Genomic DNA, 24,902 nt, shown 5'->3' on the forward strand with positions numbered 1-24,902 from the left:
CAGCACCCAATGGGATGTAAGACACTGTATAGTGTTAGTTCTACCCAGTTGCATTTTAAACCCTATTTTACAGAGTCTGCTTTTCTTAGTACCAGTGGAATGAACCAGCACCTCGTGGTGCAAAACAAGTAGTAAGTTTTTGGGCAAATTCATTATCATAGCAAGCAATTTATTCTTGAACTTCAGCTAATCAGTAGCAGTCTTTAAAGACTGTAAAACAGATTTAGTTCCTACATGAATCATAGTTTCTTGGAACTTCTTTTTCAGTATCTTATGTGGGTATACTTTTTACTTCCCTATAGATGACAGGAAAAACCCAGATTCTCAGGATTGCAGTGCATTGGTCCAGTGAGTACCATGCTTGGAGCACGACAGCCCCTCCACAGTAACTGTATACCCCAAGCACAGTGGAATTCAGTGAGTCTCACATGTTGTCACTCAGGATTTCTTTATAGCCTGCTCCAGTTTCCCACTGTTAAGAGCAGTTAAGGAAAAGTCATAAGAAAAGTACCCAGTCCATCCAGAAATGATAAAGCCAGATTCTTAAAATATTTTATTAAAAAGTTAAAATCTTGTCTCTGATAAAAACAGTTATGACAGTTTGCCTGTAACACCTGAATGTGTAAAGTTACACAATTCAGACAAAATTTGAAAACAACTTAAAAGTAGCTTTGGAGTGGTTCTCCCAAAATGACTTCCAGTTGTTGAATTGTCTTCTGACACTGCTGTTCAACTTCTTCACATTCATCTAGAAAAAGAAATTAAGCAGGAATTAAGTAGAGCAGTGATTACAAGGCTACCCTAAGAAGGCTTCATCACTCATTAAGGCTAGAACCATCCTCAAACACCATGTATGAAATCATTATTCAGAAATACTTTGTCACTGAACTAGGTAAACTACTGTGACACTGATCTAAAATTTGCAAACGGGGAGATGTGTACAGGCTACAACACTGAAGAAATTACTGTAATTTAACTGAACTTCATGAGTGTGTTTGATATAATCCATTTCAGTTTGCATTTTTCACAGTATAAGCTACCATATACCAATTTGTAAGATTTACAACAGTTATAACAATGAGCCTGTCTGAATCTTCGAAGTAAGTGACCCTTCACTAATTCCAGTTTAGAACATTACCTTCCATAAGCTCAGCTAAGAAAGGAATAGATTCTGGTAGCAGGACCAGGTAGTTCTCCTTCAGTTTTTGTGCAACTTCTATCAAAGCAAGCAGGGCAGCAAACCGGACCTAAACCAAAACAATTATGTATGGAAACAAACATTACAATATGGTTCCCTGTTCTCCCCCACCCCTGCCTTCTTTCCATTCATTATAAGGTTAAAATCTTCCATTACTGAAGGGAACTAGTTTTATGCTAATTTAAATATTAAGATCTGGGTTAACATAATGGCAAATAAAAAAACAGGTTGGAAGAAGCAGGTAATGTTGCTGCAAGTTACTTGATATAATGGACTTTAACTTCCTGTCACAATGCCACTCCCACTGTATCAGGGCTTAGCTCAGCACTACAAAAAACCAAGTACACTCCCTTAATGTCTATAACCTGTCAATAGAAGAGTCTTGACAAAAGTCTATATAATAAACAGGTCTGAAAGCTGGTAACTGTCTTCCAGGTACCCTCTAAAGTGCCCCTGTCTTCATAGACAAATAATTCTCTCTTTATTCCAACAGATACTCAATCTTCAAAAAACCCAAACCACACAGTATAAAAGGCATGTGGAATATTGACAGTGATATTGCTTACAGTGAGAGCAGAAGAGCATGTTGCACCCATCTCTACAACTTGGGAGTATTGTGGTACAGCACCAGTATTTTAATTTAGTCTAGTATTTCAGCAGTGACTTGGTTAACTCACTTCTGATTTTGGGGCCACTGTTCCCATTTTCTAGCATAACAAAGAAAACCAGTTCAAATTCTGATAGCTCCCAACCTTAGGAGAATTGTGCCTTGTCTTCAGCAGGATCTGGTAGTTCAGAGGTTTCCAAAGAGAATCGTCTGCCATTGCCACTGAAAACTGAGCTATGCAGGGTATCAGGTGTGCTGTCACTCTTTCCTGGAACTTCTCATCTCCTCCAAGCACATTTTCTAGCTGTGGAAGTAAAACAGATCCAGACTCAGATAAACCCAGCCAAAAACACTTCTAGCTTTGGCTTTCAGGTACTCAAGAATTAGAGTCAAAGGTCATCAGTGGGAGTGCACTGGTCTGCAAGAGCTCAACAGCATGCATGGACCTTACAGAACAAAGACATTTAGAAAAGGATAAAAAATTAATCAGCAATCCAGAGTCTTAGGCAAAACAGTCAATATTGTCTGTAGCTCAAAGACAATGACCTAATCCCTCCCTTTTCATTAAGGGGGAGGATTGACACCTGATCTCTTTTTTTTAACTATCAAAGGGAAAAAAAAGCCAGCTATGAATTGTTTTTAGGGGTTTGTCAATACCTGATCGACCAGAGGCTGCATCAAGGTTTCTGCTCTTTCTTTACTCAGGAACTTCTGGGTGTCAAACAGGAAGAGCTTGTGCAGACAGTCCATGGTGAACTGCAACAGTAGACAGCTCTTTTCTGTGTTATTGTCAGAGTCAAAGAAAGCTTCATCTACACACCAGCCAAGGAGAAGAATAAAAAAATCATCAACAGAATGAAAACACAAAAGTTCCCCCTGCAGGACAGAAACATTGGTAGTCTGTGAATGTAGCTAAGGGATGGATTACATAGCAATTATGTACTCATCACTCAGAACAACAGAATGGATGTGATAGGGTATCTGGCTTTAAGCTACTGCCCCAGCAGGTCTGCTACTGATGGAAATAAAAGAGAACAGCCACAGGCTACAGGAAAAGTGCTTGGCCATACCTGTGGATATGGAGAGTTTTTTCAGGTCACTACAACTGGGATGGGCAAATAGTTTCCCATAGAAAACAGTAACACCTGTTTTTGCCCAGAAAGCAGAGGACTCTGAATACACCAGGTAGCATGTAAGAGAAGTCAGTGAATGAAAAAGAAAAAAGCAAAAAGAGAAACAAGTCTCCCTCTTTCTACACAATTTCATACTCAGGAAACTCCCTGGGACTGACACTGAAAATTTTCATGTGGTCTCAACTTTGAAAGCATAGTGCCCAAGGATAAAAAATGTCCTTTGGTTCCATCAGAGGAAGATTTCTCATTTACCAGAGAAAGAAGAAAGTAAAGAATTATGTGTGCTGTGAAATAAATCCTGTAAGACTAAAATTTCAGCAATTAAAATTAACTTCTCAGCAATCAAGACTAAGCTGCTCTGTAGCCAGTAACTGACAACTTACCAGTTTTAGAAATGTTGACCTGGTTCAATGTCTCAGCAAATGGCTTCACTAAATGACCAGCAAAGAGGGTGAAGAGACCCTTGAGCTTGTCTGCAATGCAGTCTGCTATTCGGTGGAATGTCAGCAGCCTGTCTTTTAGGGTAGCCTCTGTTTTGGACCAATCAAAGAGCTGAAAGTGAAAGGCAGATTAGCTGTTCCCTGTGTCTGTGCACTGGAAAGCACAAACATGCTGATGCAGATGAATCACATTTAGACTTCTTACCTTGAAGAAGAGGGGCCTGAAAGAAGCCTCGGAAAGTTTCATAACCATACTGATTAGACAGTCAATAATATAAGCCTCTATCTTACCAACTTCCTCTAAATCATCCTAGAAAAATCAGAAAACATAATTCTGTGTTTGAAATGTAAGAATTTGAGCTTTCAAAGCACATTTTAATTTTGTCTATTTCAGATTAAATACTTAACTATCATGTTTTCTACTGCAAGAACAATTCGGAACAGAGTGTTTCATACCCAGAATTTCAGAGCACACATACAATCCGTAACAGCACATATACAATCTACTACTCTTTTTTTAAACAAGTGAGAGAATTAGCATGTAGAGAGGTGCAGCTGCTGCTCATCCTCCCAATCAAGCTACCTCGGCATGCTCTGTTCGGAAGTCCAGGACTTTCATGAAAAATGCTGTCAGTTCAGGCTGATGGGAGATCAGGTGCTCCTTCTCCATACCAGCAATGTGCTCCTTCAAAATATTCATAAGGGGACCCAGGCAGTTCTACCAAAACAAAAGCAAAACAATGCAAAGGCAACTGTGATATTGACAGTAACGGAGAAACGTAACTAGGAAATTGGATTTATGCACTTCATGCGTTTGCTCATTAAAATACTGTTGATAAAATAAATAAGCTTCTTCCCTGTACTTTTGGGAGCTTAAGTTAGTAGAATTCCTGAAAAGTATTTTGTCTACCCTCTGCCATACTGGAGAGAATTCTGACATGTTCCTAGCACATAAATGAAGTCCCTTATGAATGGGATGATCTCCCAAGCATTCATCATCTAAGATGCAAAGGACATTGAAGTGCTGGATCTCTCCCAGATCTACCTTTCCCGAATCACCACAGCAGTACAAAAAACCCCACAGATTATAATATAGAGACTATGGTAGGTTTGGCTGGGATGGAGTTAATTTCCTTCATAGCAGCTCACATGGTGCTGTGTATTTGATCTGTGACCAAAACAACTCTGATTACACAGCGGTGTTTTAGCTGTTGCTGAACAGTGCTTGTAAGACTTTCTTTGTTTCTCATTCTGCTGCCACAGTGAGCAGGCTGGTGGTGGCCAAGGCTGAACCAAATTTTTCACTGCTTGTTTCTTTTTTTTTCTTGTCCTTCTTTATTTTATCTCAGTGCTAAAGGATGAAAAAACCCCTTACCTTGCGGGTATGCACCACCTCACTGTAACACTTGGTAACTGCAGGCAGGAGTATTCGGGGAGCCAGCCTTGTTGCTAGGATGGTTTTTAGTGATGCTACACGTACGCTTATCTGGGAAGAAGGACCAAACTCGGCCACAATCTTTTCCAAGCGAACAACCTATGAGGAATTCCAACAAGAGTTAGGCCTACTTAGCAACTAAAGAACTTATTCTACAGTAGCTGTCTGCTGCAAATGTCAGACAGGAATTTTGCTGTTTGCACCACTTGAAGCACCTTAGATTAAGCTGTCTGTACAAAGCTTCACTCTCTTCAGAAGACACTGAAAAAACGCCCATGCCAACAGCAGAGGGCCAGAATGACTCTAACAAGAGTGTTAGATACACATTTGAGGAGACTGTGGATATTACAGAATGATCTTTCGGGATACATCTCCCTTTCCAAAGAGGCAAAATACAACCTATGTGAGGGAGGAGAAGGAGATGCTCTTAGGTTCGTATCTGAGTTACCTGCACAAGAAACTGAGTACAAGAGTCGTATGTTACGAACTTTCACATAGTTGGCACACACTCCTACTTCAGTTTCAGAGAAAGAAGTAATCTCTACAGCTTCTGCTGGGATCTGGGCACATCCCCTCCCCCCTTTACACACCTGGGGGAGTCACACAGCTCACCTGCAACAAGCACTCCAAAAGGTAAGGACTAAGGAAGTGTGGTAGTGTTTCTGCAACCTTTAGCAGAGCAGTGACAGCACTCAGCAGGTAAATCTCATTTGAGACCAGCTCCTTCTTACTTTTTAAAGTCTTCAAGAGTGCTGGCATCAGCCTGTGAATAACCAAACACAAACAGAGAACGGTGAAATAACTGACCATTTGGAGGTACATTTCCAATCAAATAAATACATCTGTTAAGCCTGCAGGGACAATTTTCACATGAGTTTTTACATGCATATTTGAGACAACTCAGTATTCTGGGCTCACTGCCGTATTTTCGAGCTAATGAAGGATATTAGATTTAGAATCACAAAATGGTTTGGTCAGAAGAAATCTTTAAAGATCATCTAGATCAACACCTTTCACTCTATCAGGTTACTCAAAACCCTGTCTTTAGTTTAAAGATTTAACGACAATAAGAGACTTATATTTGTAAAGAGATAAAATAGTCTTACAAGCAACAAGTTAGATGCTTGGATTCTTCTTGAATAGGGAGAATAAAATAATGCAGCTTGAAGGGTTTTCAAATGTACTTGTTCTCATGTTTTTAAATGCAATCTGTTCTACAGAAAAAACACAGACTATGGTCTGATTTTTCTAAAGCCATAAAGGTTGCCTCTCTAGCAACAGCAGCAGATTCCATAAGGAACTCTACTGTGCATTATAAAAGTCTTGCCATTTTCCCCACTAGTTTCTCAGTTCTATGATGACAAAGCACCTTCAAGCACTAGAAATACTTTAAATCTTGTCTACACAAAACACACGAGGGGGCAGACTGCCATTTGGCTTTCATCAGCATTCCTTCACTAATGCATTTTAGTATAACTAACTCCTGCTGCAGTTGGTTCTGTTTAAAAGAACCCAACAGTACCTTGGAAGCTGAGGTATGGCTTGGGCTTTCAGGGTACAGGTGACCTCAGCTATACAGAGCAAAGCACTTCCCATCACATTTTTTTCCTCCTTCTCTGAAGAAATGAGATCAATGGCAGTTTTCAGAACAGGCACAAATGGCGCCGGATTTTCTGTGCCAAAACCTTTGCAGAGCAGCTTGAGGCTGAACAAAGCAGTCTGCCTGTTGATGGCTTGCTCCTCCTCTTCCTCCTTTCTTCTACACTTGACAATGGCAATGAGCTCAGGAACCAGCTCTAAGAGCTGCAGGATCTGAGAGGACAAGAAAACACCCACATCAGACGTAGTTACAAACTCAGGGCCTGCAAGGGCAACTCAGGGCAGGTAGCCTACATGTCACTGCTCAGGAGTCCTTGCCAGGCTTGGCACTGGTACTGGGCACCCTTACACTGGGTCAAGCACTTGCACATCAGTCTCTCTCTGGGTACTTCTGCTAAAGGAACTGGGTTTAACCCCTTTGTCTCACCTGGCTCTTCTGCCACTTGGTGCGCTGTTGCACCTTGTTGTTCAGAAGGTCCATGGCCTTGCGTCTCACCGATGGCAGCTGATTCATCATCAGTCCCCCAATTACAGGGATGAAGGTTTCTGTTGGTAGTAAGGCATTGACCTACAAAACAATACCATAAATCCTTTTGCATGCACTGTGACATGGCAGCCTCCTGATACGACACTCTTCAACTTCCCTTATGGGTTTCAGGATCAGAGGAGAGAGGACAAGCCAGCAATGCTGTATCTGAGGCAAGCAAAAAATCAAAACAGGTTCCAGCTAGTCTGTGTTCACTGGCTGCTAACCAGCCATTATCCACTAGCTCCGACATTTCCTCAGCAAGTCCTTTTGTCTGCTCTGGTGAGCTATCCCTCTTTACCCAAAATAATTCTGCCAATGCCCTCTGCATGTACATCATGAAAACTGGAATATGCTTTACTGGTGAAAAAAACAAATTCCAAGCTGTAAAAAGATGTATGTTCTGACTTATGCAAAAAGACAGCCACTCAAATTCTACAAATATACTTCTAATCAGAAAAAATAGTGAGGTGAAAAGTGTAAAGATTTAACTTCATGTAGAAATACGCAACAGCATTAGTTAAGTCATTTTATGAGTTAACAGTGAAAAATGCTGCCAAGAGCCATTCTTCTCGACCAGACATAGTGAAATGACTGTTTACAGCCAGCAGAATACTAAACTAAAGGAAACAAGCATTGGTGATTTTTGTTCTGCTTGTTCTAAGAAGCTGTTAGCTGTAGTTAGCTGTTAGTGTAGCTGTTAGCTGAGTTTAAACATTGATGCACCAGGCGGCAGACCATCCAATGAAATACAGTACTAATGCAACAAGAAATCCTACGAAGTTTATAATCATATTAACGAGCAAAAGCAGCAATGTCTCAGTGCTAACATGGGGCTAGTGAGACATACTTTATCCAGCATATCATAGCACTTGCTAAGCAGAACCCTCCAAAATTTGGCCGTTGGCTTGTCCACATTTCCTTCCACAGAAGATGCCACAGTGTTTATATAGTGAAGAACTTCTTCTAACAGCCTAGGGAAAAAGGAAGTAACTTTTAGTAAGCAACAGGGAGACTAAAGAAGTCCATTTTTATTACGAGAAAGCATAAAATTTCACAAGACAACAAAAATACAAGAAAATGAATCAGAAAAATTTTAAAGTGAGCATTCGTGGAACACAGCATTTAAAATAAATCTTACACCCTTTTTCTCTTGGAACAAACATACAAGTTAGGCCTCTGCAAAAGAAACCCTCAATTTTGTATCACTGGCTTTTACAGCGCAATGGCTACAACTGTTATCTTTGATTACTGGTACTTACACCAATACAGAGGTACCTGTGAACAATGGTTAGTTCTTTTTTTCCTACTAATTAAGCAATATATTTTGCTAAAATGTGGAATTCTTTCAGTGATTCAGACATGAATAGCATGACAGTTATGGCCAAGCACGTAAATAACCTCTTTCAAAAATACAGAAGAAGAGTGTATATTAGGTAGAGCAATCTTTCAGAAATAAAAAGCTCTACATTCTATTAAAAGAAAAAACCAAACCAAACCAAAACCAAACACAAGTAACTTGCACATAATAAATACTGCTTGTTGCAGAGGACATTAAAAAAGTATCATTAGTGTAAAAGATAATTCTAATGGCACTACACTTAAAGGTATTCCTGGGCTGCAGTAAAAGCTAAAAATAGGAATAGGGCAGATTTAAAGCATACCTCTGTTCCATCTCCTGCAGCTCTTCTGTTTCTTCATATTCAACTATCTGGTTTAAAAAGCAAGAATGAAAATATGAAACTTACCTCCCCTCATTAAACTGAAATGCCAGAATACACAAATTTGTTTGTTTTGAATCAAACGTCCACTAACGTGGTAATTATGAGTCCCTACATTTGTACTTAAGCCATCATTCTAGAAGGAAATCTGGGAACCCTGGGCAATGCAGTCACATTAGCAAATACATTTCGTGCTGGTGGATGATTCAGCTGAAAAACTGGGACTACCAGCTAGAGCCAGATCCTGAAATTTGTAAGATTTTGTCTTTTCAGTTTACAGCATGAATCCCACACTGAACTTGGAGTTACACAGGCTGTGAGTGAAATCCCAGCCTCCATGAAGCCAGTGGGAATACACTGGGACCAGAATTTCACTTGGTTACCTATTCATCAGTCACGTAAGTGGAGTCTGTCTGGAAAAGCATTATTAAAAAATAAATAACATTATTGAGAGGTTTCAAAACTGTGTCAATACAAAACTGCGTTTCTAAACTGCTAAAACCACCACAAGGTGTCAGCAAGATACACCGGACAGTGCCGCCCCTTTGAAAAATGAAGTCATACTAAAAGGTAAATTACACCTCATCTGTTACTGTATGGCACAGTCACTTACTGTGACCAGTTTAGAAGCAATCTGCCATTATTACCTTTTTCACAAAACTCTGAGAGGACAGAAGTTGTGACATGAAGGAGACGGACAAGAATTTGAAGTGCCGGAGTTGTTTGTCGGAGTGAGACTCCACATTAAAGAGCTGCCCATCCTCATTTTTCGGCTTCGTCTTACACGTTCTTGGCTTTTTTGTCCCAGGATCATCTGTTGAAGACGTTGACAAGAAAAATTTGCATCCAAGAGAAAATGTTACTTCACTTCTGATCACAGAAACAAAATTACAGTTGTTCAAACCCCCATCCAGCCTGGCCTTGAACACTGTCAGGGATGGGGCATCCACCACCTCTCTGGGACACCTGTTCCAGTGCTTCACCACTCCCACAGTTTAGTTTCTCCCTTATATCCAGTCTGAATCTACCCTCTTTTAGTTTAAAACCATTACCCCTTGCCTCTTATAACAGGAAGGTTTACATGCATTTGCTGGCTCTGTTTTGTGGTTACCTTCTTTGTTCTCTGGCAGCTCTGTCAGGTACTGGATTATTTTCATCACACTCTGGAACTGTGAACGTACATTAAATTCGCAGCAGATGGAAATCCAAAATTCAGTGTCTGCTTCCAGAACAGCATCCTGTTAACAGTTCAGAAAAAAAAAAAGAAATATTTCAAGGATTAAGAAAGAGTATTTCTAATAATTGATGCCTTTTCCTGGTCTTAAAATCAAGAATCAAACACAATTAGAAGGGAAGAAGGGGTTTTACCTCAGCATTTGTTTCAAGGATCCTTAGGTGCACCACGTCCAGGTGGAATGGGCCGAAATGCCCACTGCAATGCCCACACACAATCAACGGGGTATAACTGTATAGGTCTTACTAATTACCATATCTATCAAAGATTCCCCAATGAGAGGCTTGAGTGAGCCCTCCCTCCCCAAGGAGCCTTCCCCTGGATGGTTCTATCTTAGTTTACAGAATGTGTTCTGGAGAGGACTTTGGAGTCTGGGGCACACTAACCCCTAACTAAGAGGCTTCTAAGATGTTTAGTCTCCTAGCTTAACAAAATAAGTCTAAGAATGTGAGCTAAAAAACACTAATACAAAAAGCTATAAAAAGGTATATAAAAGGGGTATAAAAAAAAAGGCAAAAATCATCATGGCATCATCATAATAATAAAAATACTCAAAAACTCCTCAGTGAGCTTGTGAAAATGCCATATTGAGCTGGACACTGCCAGGATTAACACTAGTGGTAAAAGCAGCAAGCTCTTGGAGAGAACATAGCTCCAGAGGGTGTAGAGAGAGCTTAAACTACTGCAGCAAAGACTTTCTTCTCACCAATGTTCCTTTAACAATTCTTTCAGTTTTCCCCATAAATTACGCTTTCACCTGATCTCAGGGCCTGACTACACAAAAACATAACAGGCTTTTCATCTTAGTCTGTAGGGAAAGACCAGTATCATGTTTCACAAACACAATTGAAGAAAAAACTCCAACTTCATTAATACTGAAGCACTACCTAATTAGATTATCAGCTCTTCAGATCACGGATTGCTGTACAATATGATCTGATTTATTGTTCAGGCTCCAGGACCTAACACTATTGAATGTGCAATACAAGTCATAGCCAACATCACCATCAGGTTCTGCTGTAGCACAAACCCAGAGCTCACTACCTTTTCCAGCATCATCTGGGGCTTACTGAGAACCTTTTTAAAGGCAAGACCATGAACAGAAGAGAGAGATCAGGCTGTCAAGGAAAAAGCTGACCCCCTCAGCCTGCTAACCTTGTCTGTGCTTGATGTTGCTGTCACAGTTTTGGTCACATACTGCTCAAAGAGCAGCACCAGGAGAACCCAGAGGAATTTGTCTCCTCCCACCGTGGTGATCAGCTGGGACAGGATGGGCAGGCGCCGGTGCTCGGGCACGTGGGGCAGGGCATCAACAAACACACGGATGATCTTGATCACCACCTCTTCCACACTTCCCGAGGACTCTGACAAGTCACTGTCTTCAGCCTGTGCACAAACACGGGTACAGCAGTTCAGACAGGTTACTGCAGATGGGTACAAGGTCTTTCTGGCAATCTCAGAAAACAGGAGAAAGGACTACGTGCCAGATAACGGCATTGCCAAATGTATAACCTCAAGGGTAATGCAAGTGTTCTGAAGTTTTCAATCATACAGCTCCTTGTCAGTTTTAAAGGAAGATGTTTAAAATAAAAGAAAAAAAAAGAAAAAGAAAGAAAAAAAAAAAAGAAAAAGGAGACAAACTGCTACTTGGCATCAGCTGAAACAAAGAGGACATTTTCAAGAGAAAGCAAAGCCACATCCTTCAGAAAACTTTGCCTGAGTTAGGGACTTGGATTCAAGGGCTCAGGAAAAATAATAAACATGGGCTACATGGTGTCAAGTAAATAACAGTAGGCTCTTCCCACATAATAATCGTGTGCCACAAATAATTTGTCACAGAAACTCGTGTGGGCTGCTATGAAAGGCTTTCCATAAAAAAACTTAAGAAATCAAGTTGTCTCTCTTTTTATATAACAGAGAACTGCAAGAGGATGAAAAATGTGTACACGTATAATTAAAAACAGTCCAGGGAATCCTCAGCCCATTATTGAAGACAACTTTTTTTCCCCAATTCATATTTACATGACACTTATACAACATTTTTCATGTTTAAATCTAGTAATGATCAAGAATTAAGATTTCTTAGGCGCAAGTGAAATCTGAATGAAGAAAATGTTGCTTTAAAAAACAAGCATCTATTTTTGTTTTGGTTTATAGCCATTTATCTAAAAGGTCCAGGCAAAACCAAGAAAAGCCCCACAAACACCAGCTGGAAGAATAAAAGCATCTGTCAAATATTATACCTTTCCACTTCCTTCAGACCATGTCTATTATGCCTATGACCATGACATATGATAGGACTAATAACCACCTGGTCACTTCCCACGGTTCCTCTACTGAACTTGTCTGGTTTTTTTATGACAAAAACTTGAACTTGAAGTATGTTTCAGGTCCTCTCAATGTATAGTTGTGATAATTTTGGCTAAACCATTTATAAAGTGCAGGAACCCAAAAGACTGCAAAGAAGCAGCAGCCTGATGAACTCAGTCGGTCAGAGACAGAGGCATCTGAATTACACTGTGCTACACATAATTTAATGTCTATCCAAAAATAATCCTAGAGTAGGTGACAACTTATTCTACCACCAATATTCTAAATAATTTACTTAATTAATAATCTTTCATTAAGAAGACAAATTTACCTGTATAAGAGCAGGAATAACCATCTGCACTGTCTTGTTAATTACTTGGAAAGTGTAGGTATCATCCAGACGCAAGACATTTGCTCCCATGAATGTAAAAATGGGCATAATGTTGTGAAGAACTTTATCCTGGAAAAGAACAGATCCAATTAGTTCATGCTGCTGCGCCTACTATACCTTAAGGCATTTCTCATTCCCACAAATGACACTAGATTCCTATTAAAAAGCCCAAAGAACCGAAAGATAATCTTGAGTATCTTTCAAAATCTCCCTAAATGAATTTTGAATGTATGTTGTCCCTTAATGTTACTCACTGTGTGATTGGTAGAGTTCTAAATATGACTTAGAAACCAAGACACACACCTAAGCAAGTAATTGAAGAGTGGAAATCGAGAGTTTAGTGTGATGAGACACCTTGTATCCTTCCACTCAGTGCCATGTGAATACAACGAGTAAAACCAGCTATGAGGAGACTTGCTGAAGCACAAATGTGATTGTGCCACGGATTCCAGTGATTTTCCCACCCACCCTTTTTGTATCTGTAAAACATCTGCAATATCCACAATCATACAGTGTAAACCAACCATGCTTAATTTAATTTTTGGCTTTTTGGTGGCCTAGACTGTAATCACAGTAACCAATTCTAAGAAGGCTGAATTAGAGGTGTCACCTAGCTCAAAAGCTTATTTCCTAGATTTTGCCAGAACTTAGAGCAATAAATTATGGGCACATTTTTCACTTAGTTTAGTGACTGGAAGAAGTATTAGATATTAAAAATGAGATGAGATGAGATGAGATGAGATGAGATGAGATGAGATGAGATGGATACAAAATGTTTCCTTGTATTCTGACCTCGAAAATCTTGTAAGAGCCAATATTAATGTAAAATAAACACCTAGTTCTATAGCAGGTGACGGCAGTAAAATAAGAGGCAAAAAACCCCATACAATTTAACCACAAAATCCTCCAAAAATTTACCAAAAACATTACCATTTTATCTTTTGGAAAGAATGCTACCTTTCCAAATGTGTGGAGAAAATATTGAGGCGAATATAAAGATGCAAACTGAGTTTGATACACCTGGATACATTTTGCTGGCTTAGAGTTTCAAAGCAAAAGAACCTTACTTAGTGTACAGTCAAATTTCAATGCATACAAGAAAAGGCCTGTTTCTTGGCCAATTAAAATCAGAACAACCCAGTTTTATCATCAACTACAACCACATTTTTCAGTGTTGTACAAGATAGAAAGGTGTAAGAATGCATGTGCTACCAGGCTAGGTGCTTTCCCTCTTTATATAAAAAAGCAGGAGAAAGAAGAAACAAGGCATGAGAGCTGTGACAAGCATGAGAGCAGTGGGAGGGTGAGGCAGGGCTGGTGTCAGAAAGCTGCTTCCATTTCTACTGCGCTCCACTGCAAGCCATAAATGGCTGGTGACCAAAGCATCAAGACAGAGGTTTGTTTTCAACTAAAATGGAATAGAAAGCCCTAAAGGAGCAGGGAACCTGCCCATTTTGCCTCTGCTCCTTTCAGGAAGTTTTTCCTCACAGAACAGATCTGTATGTTCTTCACCCTACCCAATATTTGGAAACCAAAGAGAAGAGCCGAAGCATAAATTCCAGGTGTTACTTACAGGAAACATTCCAGCAACAGCACCAAGGAGCAGCAGAGCATGGTGGTGTGTCTGGGGCATTTTAGAAATCCTGATGCACTGAACTATCAGTTCCACGTTGAATTTTTCTTTGTCCAGGATATCTGCAGGTAAAAATATTCACTGATTAACACTGTAGGAATAAACAGTACACTCAAACAGGTTTCAATTTGCAAAGCATACCTAATGGATCTACAAAAAATTATTAGGAAGGCAAACCTGTACACCCTTATAGAGGAATCTCTCTCTCCTCAACAATACAGTGTAGATTGAGGAAGAAAAAAGATAGATACAATTGTTTTTGTGCTGTCCTGGTGAGAGAATTACCAAGAAATGAGTCTGGTGATTTTTACCTGCTGGGACCTTGCTACCATCTGATGACAATTTCTGACAAATGTTCAGCAGGCAGCTGAGGATCAGCTGCTTTGTATATTCCATATTTTCTTCTTCTGATGCCATGGGTTCCAGACATCTATACATTCAGGAAAAAAAACAGAGATGGAAAAATAAGTGACCAAACTGCATATTAAGATACAAATAAGAAACTGTGATTTTAATTCCACATACATTCTAAATTGAAGCTTCCAAAAAGTCTTTGCCAAAAAAGTGTCTCTTTGTGTTTTCAAATGCATCAACTGGTCTAATAAAAGGCATTTATCAAAGCACTGTCAAAAACATAAGTCTAACCTGAACTGTATTTGTCAGTCTACATACAAGCAAGTCATATGGAAAGGAAGACAAACACCCAATCTACATGTAAACTTTCTTAAATGCTTGGAGATAGGGCTGGCAGGAAAAACAATTGTTTCCTTAGGTTGCACTGGACTAAGACTGTTCCATAATGTGTTGGGAGGAATTTCAAAGCTTAGAGAATTATAATAGCTCTGCTGAAGACACGAGTCCTGCCAATTATTCTAGTTTGAGGACAGCTGTTGTCCTTGTTGGCAATCCCAAGCCCTCTGCCCGATAAAGTTTTCACACAAGAGAAGCTATGCATTAGGTAAAAACCTTTTTGTTTCAAAGGGAAAAGAATCATAATAACTTCCTATTCCTCCCCTCTGATTTGCCTAAAAGAAGTTCAGTCGAAAGAGGCAAGCTAAGCTACAAGACATGGCAACAAAGCAGAGACACAGTAGCCCATATGTCCACGCTTCAGGGTGCTGGCTGCAGAAGAGAAGGCTCCAGGGCTCTGCTGTGGGTGCAGTTACCTGCTCAGAAGGTTGAAAAGTGCAGGTACCAACGCCTGTGGGCGCCGAAGCTTCTTCTTATGCTGCAGTAACTCCAGAATAAGCATCACCCTCTGCCAGCTGAAGTGGCTTGTTTCTGGTGCCAATTCTGCATCTTGAGGCTTTCTAAAAAGACAAGACAAACAATCAGGGATTTGCAGAGGAAATGCTACAGTGCTTCAGGAAACACACACACCCCCTCAAGTGAAAAAAGACCGTTTTTCTTTCACATAGTAATGTATGTCCTTTACTGCTGCTCCCTGGAGAGGTGGCAATGTGTGGGCTTTTGACTGAAGCAGCAACACATTTTAAACAAACAACAACAACAACAAAAAAATCAGACCAAACTTGAAAAAACAAGTGTTTCTTGGAAACACTTCTGGAAGTGGGGAAAAAAAAATCTGTTACCAGGTAACTGTCCACATGATGATCTGCTTGCCATCCAGGAAACTTGCTTCTCTGGAACTACTAGTGGTTAACACACTGACTATGCAGGCAATGGGGGTGTGTGTGAGCCTGTGTGTTTGTAAACTGTGACAGGTACAGTTTACAGATGGATCAATCTAATAGGTGATGATTATTCAAAACGGTCAAGTGAAGGAAAACTAGAAAAGCTATTCTAGGTCAAACCAGGAAAATTAACTCAATATCCTGTTTCAATATGGCTGAAAGAATGTTTAAAGAGAGTAAATACAGTGAACAAAACAGTTCCTTATGAGAATGGAGAGAAGAAACAGGACAAAGATCTAAAAATTAGTGGTTATATTACCATCTTGATGGAAACAAAATACTGTCTTTCAGTCAACTAACAGAAATATTTTGATGTACCTCTGTAGGTTTCAGCCAAGTTTATGTAATTTGTCCATACATCTATACTTAAAACTAACTTATTATTAACAAAAATGGATCTAGGACAACTGCATCAAGCCAGATTCTACAAAATCAAATGTCACCATTAAAAATGCTAGATTTTTTTTTTTTAAATTCTGACTGTACTTCCATTGGTTCTCAAATAGCAACATGAGTTGGTTTTCTCATGCTAGAAGTAACTTGCAGTTATCTTTACTGTGCAGAGGAAAAGAAGAAACAGTTGCTTGTGCTTTCAATACAAACGATGCGATGTTTTAAGACAAGTGGTGTTTTCAAACTGCACGGATAATACTTGTGGGTTTCTAGTTATTTTACCTCTGTTGCTGCATTTTCTGCCTTCTAGTTTGTTGAACAGTGGCCAGACTTTTGGTTTTCTCAGGAAGTTCCAGTTCTCTGACAATCTGCTCAGCACACACTGTAATCTGAAACAGAATAGTAACAATGCAAGCACCAGTGAACAATTTGTCACATCATACACCTGTGCCCTGCCTTTTTTTAAAAACACGTCCCTTTCCTGCACATATGGGTATATAATCCACATAGTCCTTTCATATCCCAGAAAATGAATATCAGTGCAGCAGAAAGAAGTGACTTCTGGTGAATTCATTCACTTAGTGTTGTAAATGACAGATAGGTGGCTTTTAAAAAAACACCTTCTAAAAGCAGTCATTTAACAAACTTTTCGTGCCATTAATGCTATTCTATTATTTGACAAAAAGCTTCCCATTCCTTTCCTGCTATAAATGATACAAACAATGAGTATTACTGAATGTAGGTGACACAAAATCACACTGCAGTAGGTTTGAACATATTTCTGTGCTCTGGAGGTTGCCACTTACCCCTTTGAACACACTGCTGATTGTCTGGGCACAAAGCGGGTTCTTACAGTCTAAGAGTAAGTCAAACAATACATTTAGCAGCTTCTGTTGCACCATCCCATCCGACACAGCTGCAAAGAATGGCTTAGTAATCTACAAAAGGGGAAAAAAAGGATGCAGAGAGGTTTACTTTAAGAAGGTAACAAAATCACAAAGTGTGGAATTAATACACACTGGATTCTGTATGGCACACCCCATCAATTTGCACATCAACTATGTATTTGTATATATCCAGGAATCTTAAGAGATGTAAATCACATACATGTGAAACATCCAACAGACAAACTGATTCCTGAAATTTTTCACACGACTGGTGTGTGGAACAGACTTGCTGCTGCCAGCCTTTGGGAAATATATGCCACATCTGGCTAATACAGGCCTGAATTTGTAGCCTCCTTCAAACGAAACTATTTCTCACCTACTGTATTTTGTTGACAATTTTTCCTCAGAAGAAAAACATTAGGTAAAGCTCTTGCCTGACTGACAAAAACCTAAAACCTGTATAACAGTAGTATCTGTAATGATACAGGAATTCATCTGTGTGTAAATACAGTATTTCTATTCTGTGCTTGTCAAAATGCAAAAATTAGAGCAAGCAGCAATTCCTCCTCATGATAGCTTTAAGAGTTCAAGTTTTGCAGGCTGTTTAGATGTTTCAAAGACACTATGGAGACACTGAAAACTTGTACTAAAAGAAAGGTTGAAAGCTATGGACTCCTTCACATAGAAAGAGCCCTCGTAAATCCAATCCTAAACACTGCTAGCTGCTTTAAGGATAAAAATAAATGAAAAGTCTTTCATAAAGCCATACCTGCCCAAGTGCTGTGATCTGAAATGGTGGAATTTCTTCATATATTTGCTTGGCAGCATGCAGACTTTTGATAAACAAATCCAGACTCTGCTGATTCTTGCACAGGAGCGTTGCTGAATATTCATTAAACTTTCCAAGGATTAGATGCAGGAGAATAACTTCATCTTTCAACATTGCTTCGGGTTTGTTAAAGACCTTCTCTAGCAAACGGTCTAGTGCAGGCAAGAGGTGAGAGAGAACCATCTGCAAACAGAGAAAATGTGTAACAGAAGTTTTTATCCATTCTTAATTTAAGACCTTTCCAGTAGCACAGCTTCATTTTACTGCAGCATCCCCTCTCTCATAACACACTGCATACAGTATTTTAGGCAACAGCTGTTCAACTGGAAAAATACAAGACATAATGTGAGATTACCCCATTACTTGCTCATCTGCTCCTCAGCTATTCTCCTTTGCAGAGCAGTATTTCATATTTTCAAAGTACAGAAACAAGGTAATTTTCCCACCAATTTATGACTGATGTTTTCCACAAAACTCAAATGTGAGGCAAAACCACTTACCCCCTCTATGCAGTTCACAACCTTTTCAAGACACATATAACTGAACAGAGCATAAAAATTCTAATTTAATTCATTTTTTGAACTTTGAAGCCATATATTTTCCAGCACTTGGAGAATTCTGAATATGCTAGATGAGAGTAGGTTAATATATACAAAAGAAATTCACAGTACTACTTAATACCTTGCAATTCTTTACAGAACTCTCATGTTCACTGACACCTCATCAAGGTAATATTTTTCTTCTGTAACAATCTCTTCTGAAACAGATCTTTTTTAGTAATATAAAGGGAGTTTCCTTAAAAATTCCAATGCAAAATTCTGCAGCCATTACACTCCTGGAAGGAGCATGCAAATGTTTTGTGTTTCATTAAATTGTACTTTGCAGTTTTACTGCTTATTATTGGAGGTGTCAATACCTAATAATCTAATACATTATGGAGTTACTTAACAGCATTATTACTAAATGAAATTTGATTTCAGCATTTCACTCAAGTGCAGAACCCATAAAACAACTCAAAAGGCAGCACTTACTTCACCATGGATTTCATGAAGAATTTTCATTAAGTTTCTTGCAATATATGATGGGAAAACAGGGTTCTGTACACAATCAAGTATGTTTTCCAAAGCTTCCAACAATTTTTTCTTCTGGGATTTCTGTTTTGGTTGTGTCTCAAGCTCCTCAAATAGAGTTTCCATAATCTAGTTCATTAACAAAGTGAAAATTAAGTTTTTTCCTGCAATAAAAATGCCTTAAAACAACATTTATTTGATGCTTTCATAACAATGCAATCTAGATATAAGCAGAGCTCTTCATCTGGAGATAAACCACCGTTAATGCCCCTTTGGTTCTTAGCCCTCTGCATGTAATAAATCACTTGAATGTTTTTATAGTTCCTAAAATAATTATACATCAGTCTGCTATAGAATATAAAGACAATTAACTTTCCTGCTTAACTTGATTTCTTTTCTGTAAGTCAGAAGCTCACAGCAGCAGACAAAACTTGCATTAATGTACACCTTAATAAGAAAAAATACCTGTGCTACATATGTAGGGTCAGATATAATCTCTTCTGTCTTTTGCTCCAAATGCTGAAGGACAGGATGAAATAGAGACTCCTTTATTCCTCTCAAGGAATGGAGGCAGTTGAGAGCAGCCCTTCGAACTTCACTCACAGGACTACCCAAGTTAATTAGCAAAGATATCATCACTGCAAAAAGAATGAAGGAAGGAAGGAGGAAAAGAACAGAGTAAAATGAGTGGTGAAAATTTTACTGTAGCTGTCCCTGAAGAGGCATCAACATTACTTTGGAATTAAGAAGTCTTCTCTTTTCACTGTAAACCTCTAGGGTACACAAAACCAACATGAGTCTCACAGATCCATGACTCTGAACTTCATCACAGTCCTTATATTCATGTCTAAGCTCAGAGCTCATTTATTGCTACTGCCAGTCACACCCTGACACTGCCCAGACAGTAACGTCCTGTAACAAAAACTTCTTCAGCACAGCACTGTGCTCCTTTAACACTTTCAAAATTAAAAAAAAAAAGTGGCTTCACTTACTTCAAGCTTGGACTGATAACTGCAGCAGTGAATCAGTGAGAGAGCTGTCTCGGCCCAGTGCAGCCAAACATAAATAACTACAGATACCTTTCATGGTATAAAATATAGTAAAATTGCACAAAATTATAAAGTACTGTGATTGAATTCTAAGATGAGAGATAGATAGACAGACATACAGACAGATAGAAAGACAGATAGATATTGTTTTACTTTACCTGGAGATGATGGTGATAGGAGTTGTTTTTTTTTCTGATTTGTTTGTGATTCAAGCAGTGCATAGCCAATATACAGAGCCTGAGTCTGTAGCATTGCACTGACTTCATAGTTCAGATGATTTGAAAGGTTGTAACCGTAAGTCCATAAAATGGAAAGGAATTTGAAGAGAACCTCTGAATCTTTTAGATGTACCTTAAATTTAACACAATGAAAAAAACCAGAAAAAAGAGAGAAGCACTTGTTTTATTTATTTGGCAAACTACTACTGAAAACATCTGATAAACCACCCCACCCACTTCAAAGGAGTACACTTGAAAGAGAACTTTGTCTCAGAAAAACAGAGAAACATTGTCTTTAGGGAAGAAAAAGTCATTGAGTAAATGTTGCATGTACGTGCAAGTCCAGACGTAACTTAAATATGCATATGAAAAACCATGAGATGACGTAATAAGGAAACACAAAATTTCTCCTAGAAGTTTTCCTTTCAGTTTCTGTATTTAAACACTAACAAATTTTACAAAGCAACCCTTTGTCTTGCTACCAGACAGAACCAAAACTTTTGGTTCAAAATTTAGGCTCTCGATCTTGTCCTGCAAATCAGCGTTATGTTTTCACCTTTGCCTCAACTGGTACATTTGTGTTTTGGGGGGGATTTTTGTAGCTTTAGTTTTCCGTTATTACATTTAATTAGGGTTAAGTAACCCAGCTGAAGCTTACACTTCCAGCTCCTCACAGTACTTGAATGCCACAAGCAGTATTGCATGACCTGTTGAATATTTTTCTCAGTTTTCCTCAAAATTAATGTAACTGTGTAATAGTTGATAGCTCATAATTCAGAGTAACAAATGCAAAAATAATACCTTGAATAAGAGATTCATCAATGCTCTGTACTGAAGAGCATTGCTTCCCTCACTAGCTCCACTGACAAGCAGGTCAAACAGCCCCAAAAGGAGGTGCAGGTAGTCTTGGCTATCTTGATTCAGAGATTCGGGATTCCACCACGATTCCTCTAAAAAATACAGGTTACAGTTAAGACACAGTGGGTCCACAGGAACACCCTCAGAAACCAGGAGAAAACAGACATCTCTAGTTAAAAGAAGACATTTGGTTGATTTCATGTTCACAAGTAAGTAATCTTTACAGATGTCAATAACAAAGGAGAAGGTTAGGGAAGTAACATTTCCTTGATTCCAACAACTTCTGAAGGAAAAAAAAAATTAACTTTCCTTCTTCACTGATGTAAGGGACAGGCAAAATCTTAACACCTACCTTTTGAAAAGGACAGGGGAGGTTTTAGGCCATTAATGAAGTCTTTCAATAAGAACAGGACCATAGCTGACTCCTCCGCCTGAGCAGTCTCATCACTATTGAGCTTTTCTATATATGCACTTAACAAGTCCTTAGGCACCAAAGTTTCCTCTACTGTTTCAACAGACCAATTCAGGGGTGTTTCCTGTGAATGAAACTTGATTTTAATGTATTCTGTCACAATTTCTGCAACAGAAAACAGAAATTTAGCACTAAAATTCAGCAACATTTAATTTCCAACCTCCAAAGAGGTATCCTTATGGAATGAATTACATTTCTGATTTTACATTGAAACCTGCATCTGCAGTTTTAAAATCTATGCCAGCTCTTTCTACCATAATTACAGTGTACATGAATGAGGTAACAGAAGAGTAAAATATCAATCTCTCTAAACTACCTCTTCAAAGAGATTGGGAATTGCAGCATTTTTCAACATTCAGCTTAACGCTTTAATCTAGCTCTGTTCCAGAAAAATAATCCATATCTTTCAGATATATATATATATTGCATATACAGAAAATCATTAATGGATTAACCTCAGATCAGAATAAATAATTACCATGTGTCACTATGTGTGTGTGTGTGTAAGGGGATATACACACAGAAACACAGCCCTGCTCACGTGGGTTTCTTGCACACAGAAAAAACCTAGCACTGTTTCTCAACAAAATAAGTCAAGAAAATTCCAATGGAAACACACATAAAATTAAGAAAAAAAGGTAGCAGAGAAAGATACAAAAGTGCTCTTTCTGAACATTGTTCCTAGCCCTGTGATGGCTCTTCCTTGTGTCTCCATGTTACCCCACAACAAGTGCCAGTACATCTACTCATGGAGCTGGACAATAAATCAAAACCCAGCAAATTCAGGAACAACCCTTTTAATATTGCTGTAAGGACGTGCCTGAGGTTGCAATTCACAGTTTCAGCTCTCAGACCATTTTCATGGCCCTCCTCTAGAACATATCTTAGTATTTCCTTCTTTCCCCTACTGAATGAACCAGCAAACCTTGACTCAAGGACTAAACCCCCCAATATTCCTAAGGCTAACAATGACATCATATGACACCACAGGGCAACTGGCGGAAACACAACAAACCTTGTGCCAAGCCCACAGCACCAAAACAATGAATCAGTTGGTGGGATGCTAGCCTAAAGCTCTGGAGTTCTTAATTTGTTAATGTAGACTCACAGGAGTGGTAAAACATTAGAGTAATTCTTAATGGCACTATTGCCAAGTGTGTGTTTTTGCTCTGAGAAGAAATGAAAGTGAGATTTTTCACTCCTTCTCAAAGCTTCTGAACCTGGCCTTCAATAAAGCAATTAAAAAATAAAATTCAAAAATACTTCTTTGTATTGTTTTCCAATACCAAGAAAATGTCCTCTCCACACTGTCTACATCTTACCTCTGCAGGTTCACAAGTACTGAGATTTTTAATTTTTTTATCCAAGAAGCGGAAGACTCTGATAGCCACTGGAAAATAATTTTCCTTCATCTGTGTATTGCAGCAGCACTGAACAAGCACTGAACCAATTATATGAGTAGTTACTTTCTGTCTCACACTGTCAGATTCTGTTTCAGCAACGAGTATCAGGTCATCAACCTTAGAAAAAGGAGTGGAGGACAACAAAAATCAGTACAACGGTGGCACTTCATTATGACTTTAAACTGAACATGTAAATGAAAAATGGTGTAATAATGTTTACCTTCTATCATAGGTAACAAGTTACTGTCTGCTGTAATGGTACTCTTTGAAACCTGGCAATGCACAACCATCAGTTTCTATGAACAACCCACAGGTATACTTGCTTATTCCCTAGAGAATTTTTTTTCAGGAAACTAAAAATTCCTTGAATTTAGATACACTAATCATTTGTCTAAAAAGGTAATAACTTCACTTCTTTTCCTTATGTTAAGGAAGAAATTGGTTTTATCTGGATGGTATTGTGGTTTACTATTTTATATATATGTACAAAAATTGTATATAAATACTTACATACATATCTATATAAAAAAATTAATATACACACACACACACACACATATATACATATGTTTGCCTAGCAGCTTGATGATTGCATACTAGTGCCTAGAGCAGCCATGAAAAGTTCTTCTATATCACATTTGTTCGATTACAGTCACCACCTGAAAAGTAAAACTTCTTAAGGTCAGGGTACCATGGCACACGTACCATTTGCAATAGTAAGGAAGGGTCCCCTGAAGCCAAGTTTCCAGAAAGTAGAAGAATCATTTTCTCATTGGCCACTCCAACCAACTCTGCAGACTTGGTAGATTTAACTGCCTCTTCAAGAGCTACTCCAAGGGAAAAAAGAAAAGTCAGATAATCTAGGTAAAAAAAAATCACATATTAACACACTGGTGGCTCAATAATATTTAGTCAGAAACACACTAAACAATTTCTACCTCTTTTCAAAGAGTATTTTTATGAAATGCGTTCACAGTTACAGCATGACAGCCTGTTAATGACAGCCAGTCTCCTTAAATTTGCTTAGGTTCAATAAGGATGAGGTCCTAACTTGCCACAATTTTTCTCTTATCAAACTAGTTACAAGAAATGCTTTACCTTCTGGCCAGCCTTTCAGTAAAGGGTGTAAGGAGCAGAGATCAGACGCTGACAGACAAACAGCCATTTTCCAATCTGAAGATTTTGAATTTGCATTAGTGATTATCATAAAAGGTAACAACTGCATTACTGCTTCATCTAGCAGTTCTTTCTTCTCTTTTAAAATCTCCTCTTTGACTAAAATTTTTACTGCTTGCTCCAAAACCTTGTACCTAAAAGAGCACAAATCATGTTGAAAATACATTATTCAAACATGCCGGCAACATTTCTTTGATCTGTTCTCTATTCTCCATGCTGATTTTCTGTATCTAAATAAGACCAAGAACAAATAAGGAATTAATGGGAAATGGTATGCAAATAATTGAACATCTCTCCTGTAACTCAGCATAAAAATAGTGTAACAAAAAGCATTTGCAGAGAAACACAGCTTTTTAAGTATTCTTTATAGTTACTTTTAAAAGAATTAATTTATATAGAAAGAATGTAGACTGAAAAAAAATCACAAACATACCACTTTCCATCCTTTGAAAGATCAGCTTTCTGGAAAATGTTCAAAAGACTTGATACTATTACTTCTGGATTGACTTGTTTCCTGAAAGACTGAACCATAATCAAGAAAAATGAATGAAAGCACAATAATATACAAAACAATTTACCACATCATAATGGAAAATGCATCTGCTATACCAAGTGAAAGCAGAGAT

The 24,902-nt window shown here is 38.6% G+C and overlaps 1 protein-coding gene across 1 annotated transcript in view; it reads right to left on the reverse strand.

Moving 5' to 3' along the window:
• Positions 1–527: 527 nt before the first annotated feature.
• Positions 528–24,902, reverse strand: part of HEATR1 (HEAT repeat containing 1) — a 36,092-nt gene continuing 11,717 nt past the window's right edge. Inside the window, exons 14-45 of the mRNA XM_042025295.1 lie at positions 24,710–24,798; positions 24,199–24,410; positions 23,806–23,927; positions 23,020–23,217; positions 21,578–21,761; positions 21,169–21,317; positions 20,308–20,500; positions 19,566–19,738; positions 19,062–19,229; positions 17,971–18,213; positions 17,121–17,252; positions 16,597–16,703; positions 15,394–15,537; positions 14,539–14,657; positions 14,168–14,289; positions 12,535–12,663; positions 11,049–11,279; positions 9,771–9,897; positions 9,307–9,473; positions 8,603–8,649; positions 7,789–7,912; positions 6,840–6,980; positions 6,336–6,625; positions 5,426–5,576; positions 4,754–4,912; positions 3,962–4,096; positions 3,584–3,688; positions 3,322–3,490; positions 2,463–2,617; positions 1,951–2,109; positions 1,139–1,247; positions 528–748 (exon numbers count right to left, since the gene is read on the reverse strand). Of these exons, the coding sequence (XP_041881229.1) occupies positions 660–748; positions 1,139–1,247; positions 1,951–2,109; positions 2,463–2,617; positions 3,322–3,490; positions 3,584–3,688; positions 3,962–4,096; positions 4,754–4,912; positions 5,426–5,576; positions 6,336–6,625; positions 6,840–6,980; positions 7,789–7,912; positions 8,603–8,649; positions 9,307–9,473; positions 9,771–9,897; positions 11,049–11,279; positions 12,535–12,663; positions 14,168–14,289; positions 14,539–14,657; positions 15,394–15,537; positions 16,597–16,703; positions 17,121–17,252; positions 17,971–18,213; positions 19,062–19,229; positions 19,566–19,738; positions 20,308–20,500; positions 21,169–21,317; positions 21,578–21,761; positions 23,020–23,217; positions 23,806–23,927; positions 24,199–24,410; positions 24,710–24,798 (4,842 nt within the window). The 3' untranslated portion in view covers positions 528–659. The remainder of the gene's footprint in view (positions 749–1,138; positions 1,248–1,950; positions 2,110–2,462; positions 2,618–3,321; positions 3,491–3,583; positions 3,689–3,961; positions 4,097–4,753; positions 4,913–5,425; positions 5,577–6,335; positions 6,626–6,839; positions 6,981–7,788; positions 7,913–8,602; positions 8,650–9,306; positions 9,474–9,770; positions 9,898–11,048; positions 11,280–12,534; positions 12,664–14,167; positions 14,290–14,538; positions 14,658–15,393; positions 15,538–16,596; positions 16,704–17,120; positions 17,253–17,970; positions 18,214–19,061; positions 19,230–19,565; positions 19,739–20,307; positions 20,501–21,168; positions 21,318–21,577; positions 21,762–23,019; positions 23,218–23,805; positions 23,928–24,198; positions 24,411–24,709; positions 24,799–24,902) is intronic.

Source organism: Corvus kubaryi, unplaced genomic scaffold, assembly GCF_017639235.1.
Source record: "Corvus kubaryi isolate FWS band 111438036 unplaced genomic scaffold, C.kubaryi_AGA036_p1.0 37266, whole genome shotgun sequence".
Taxonomy (NCBI): domain Eukaryota; kingdom Metazoa; phylum Chordata; class Aves; order Passeriformes; family Corvidae; genus Corvus; species Corvus kubaryi.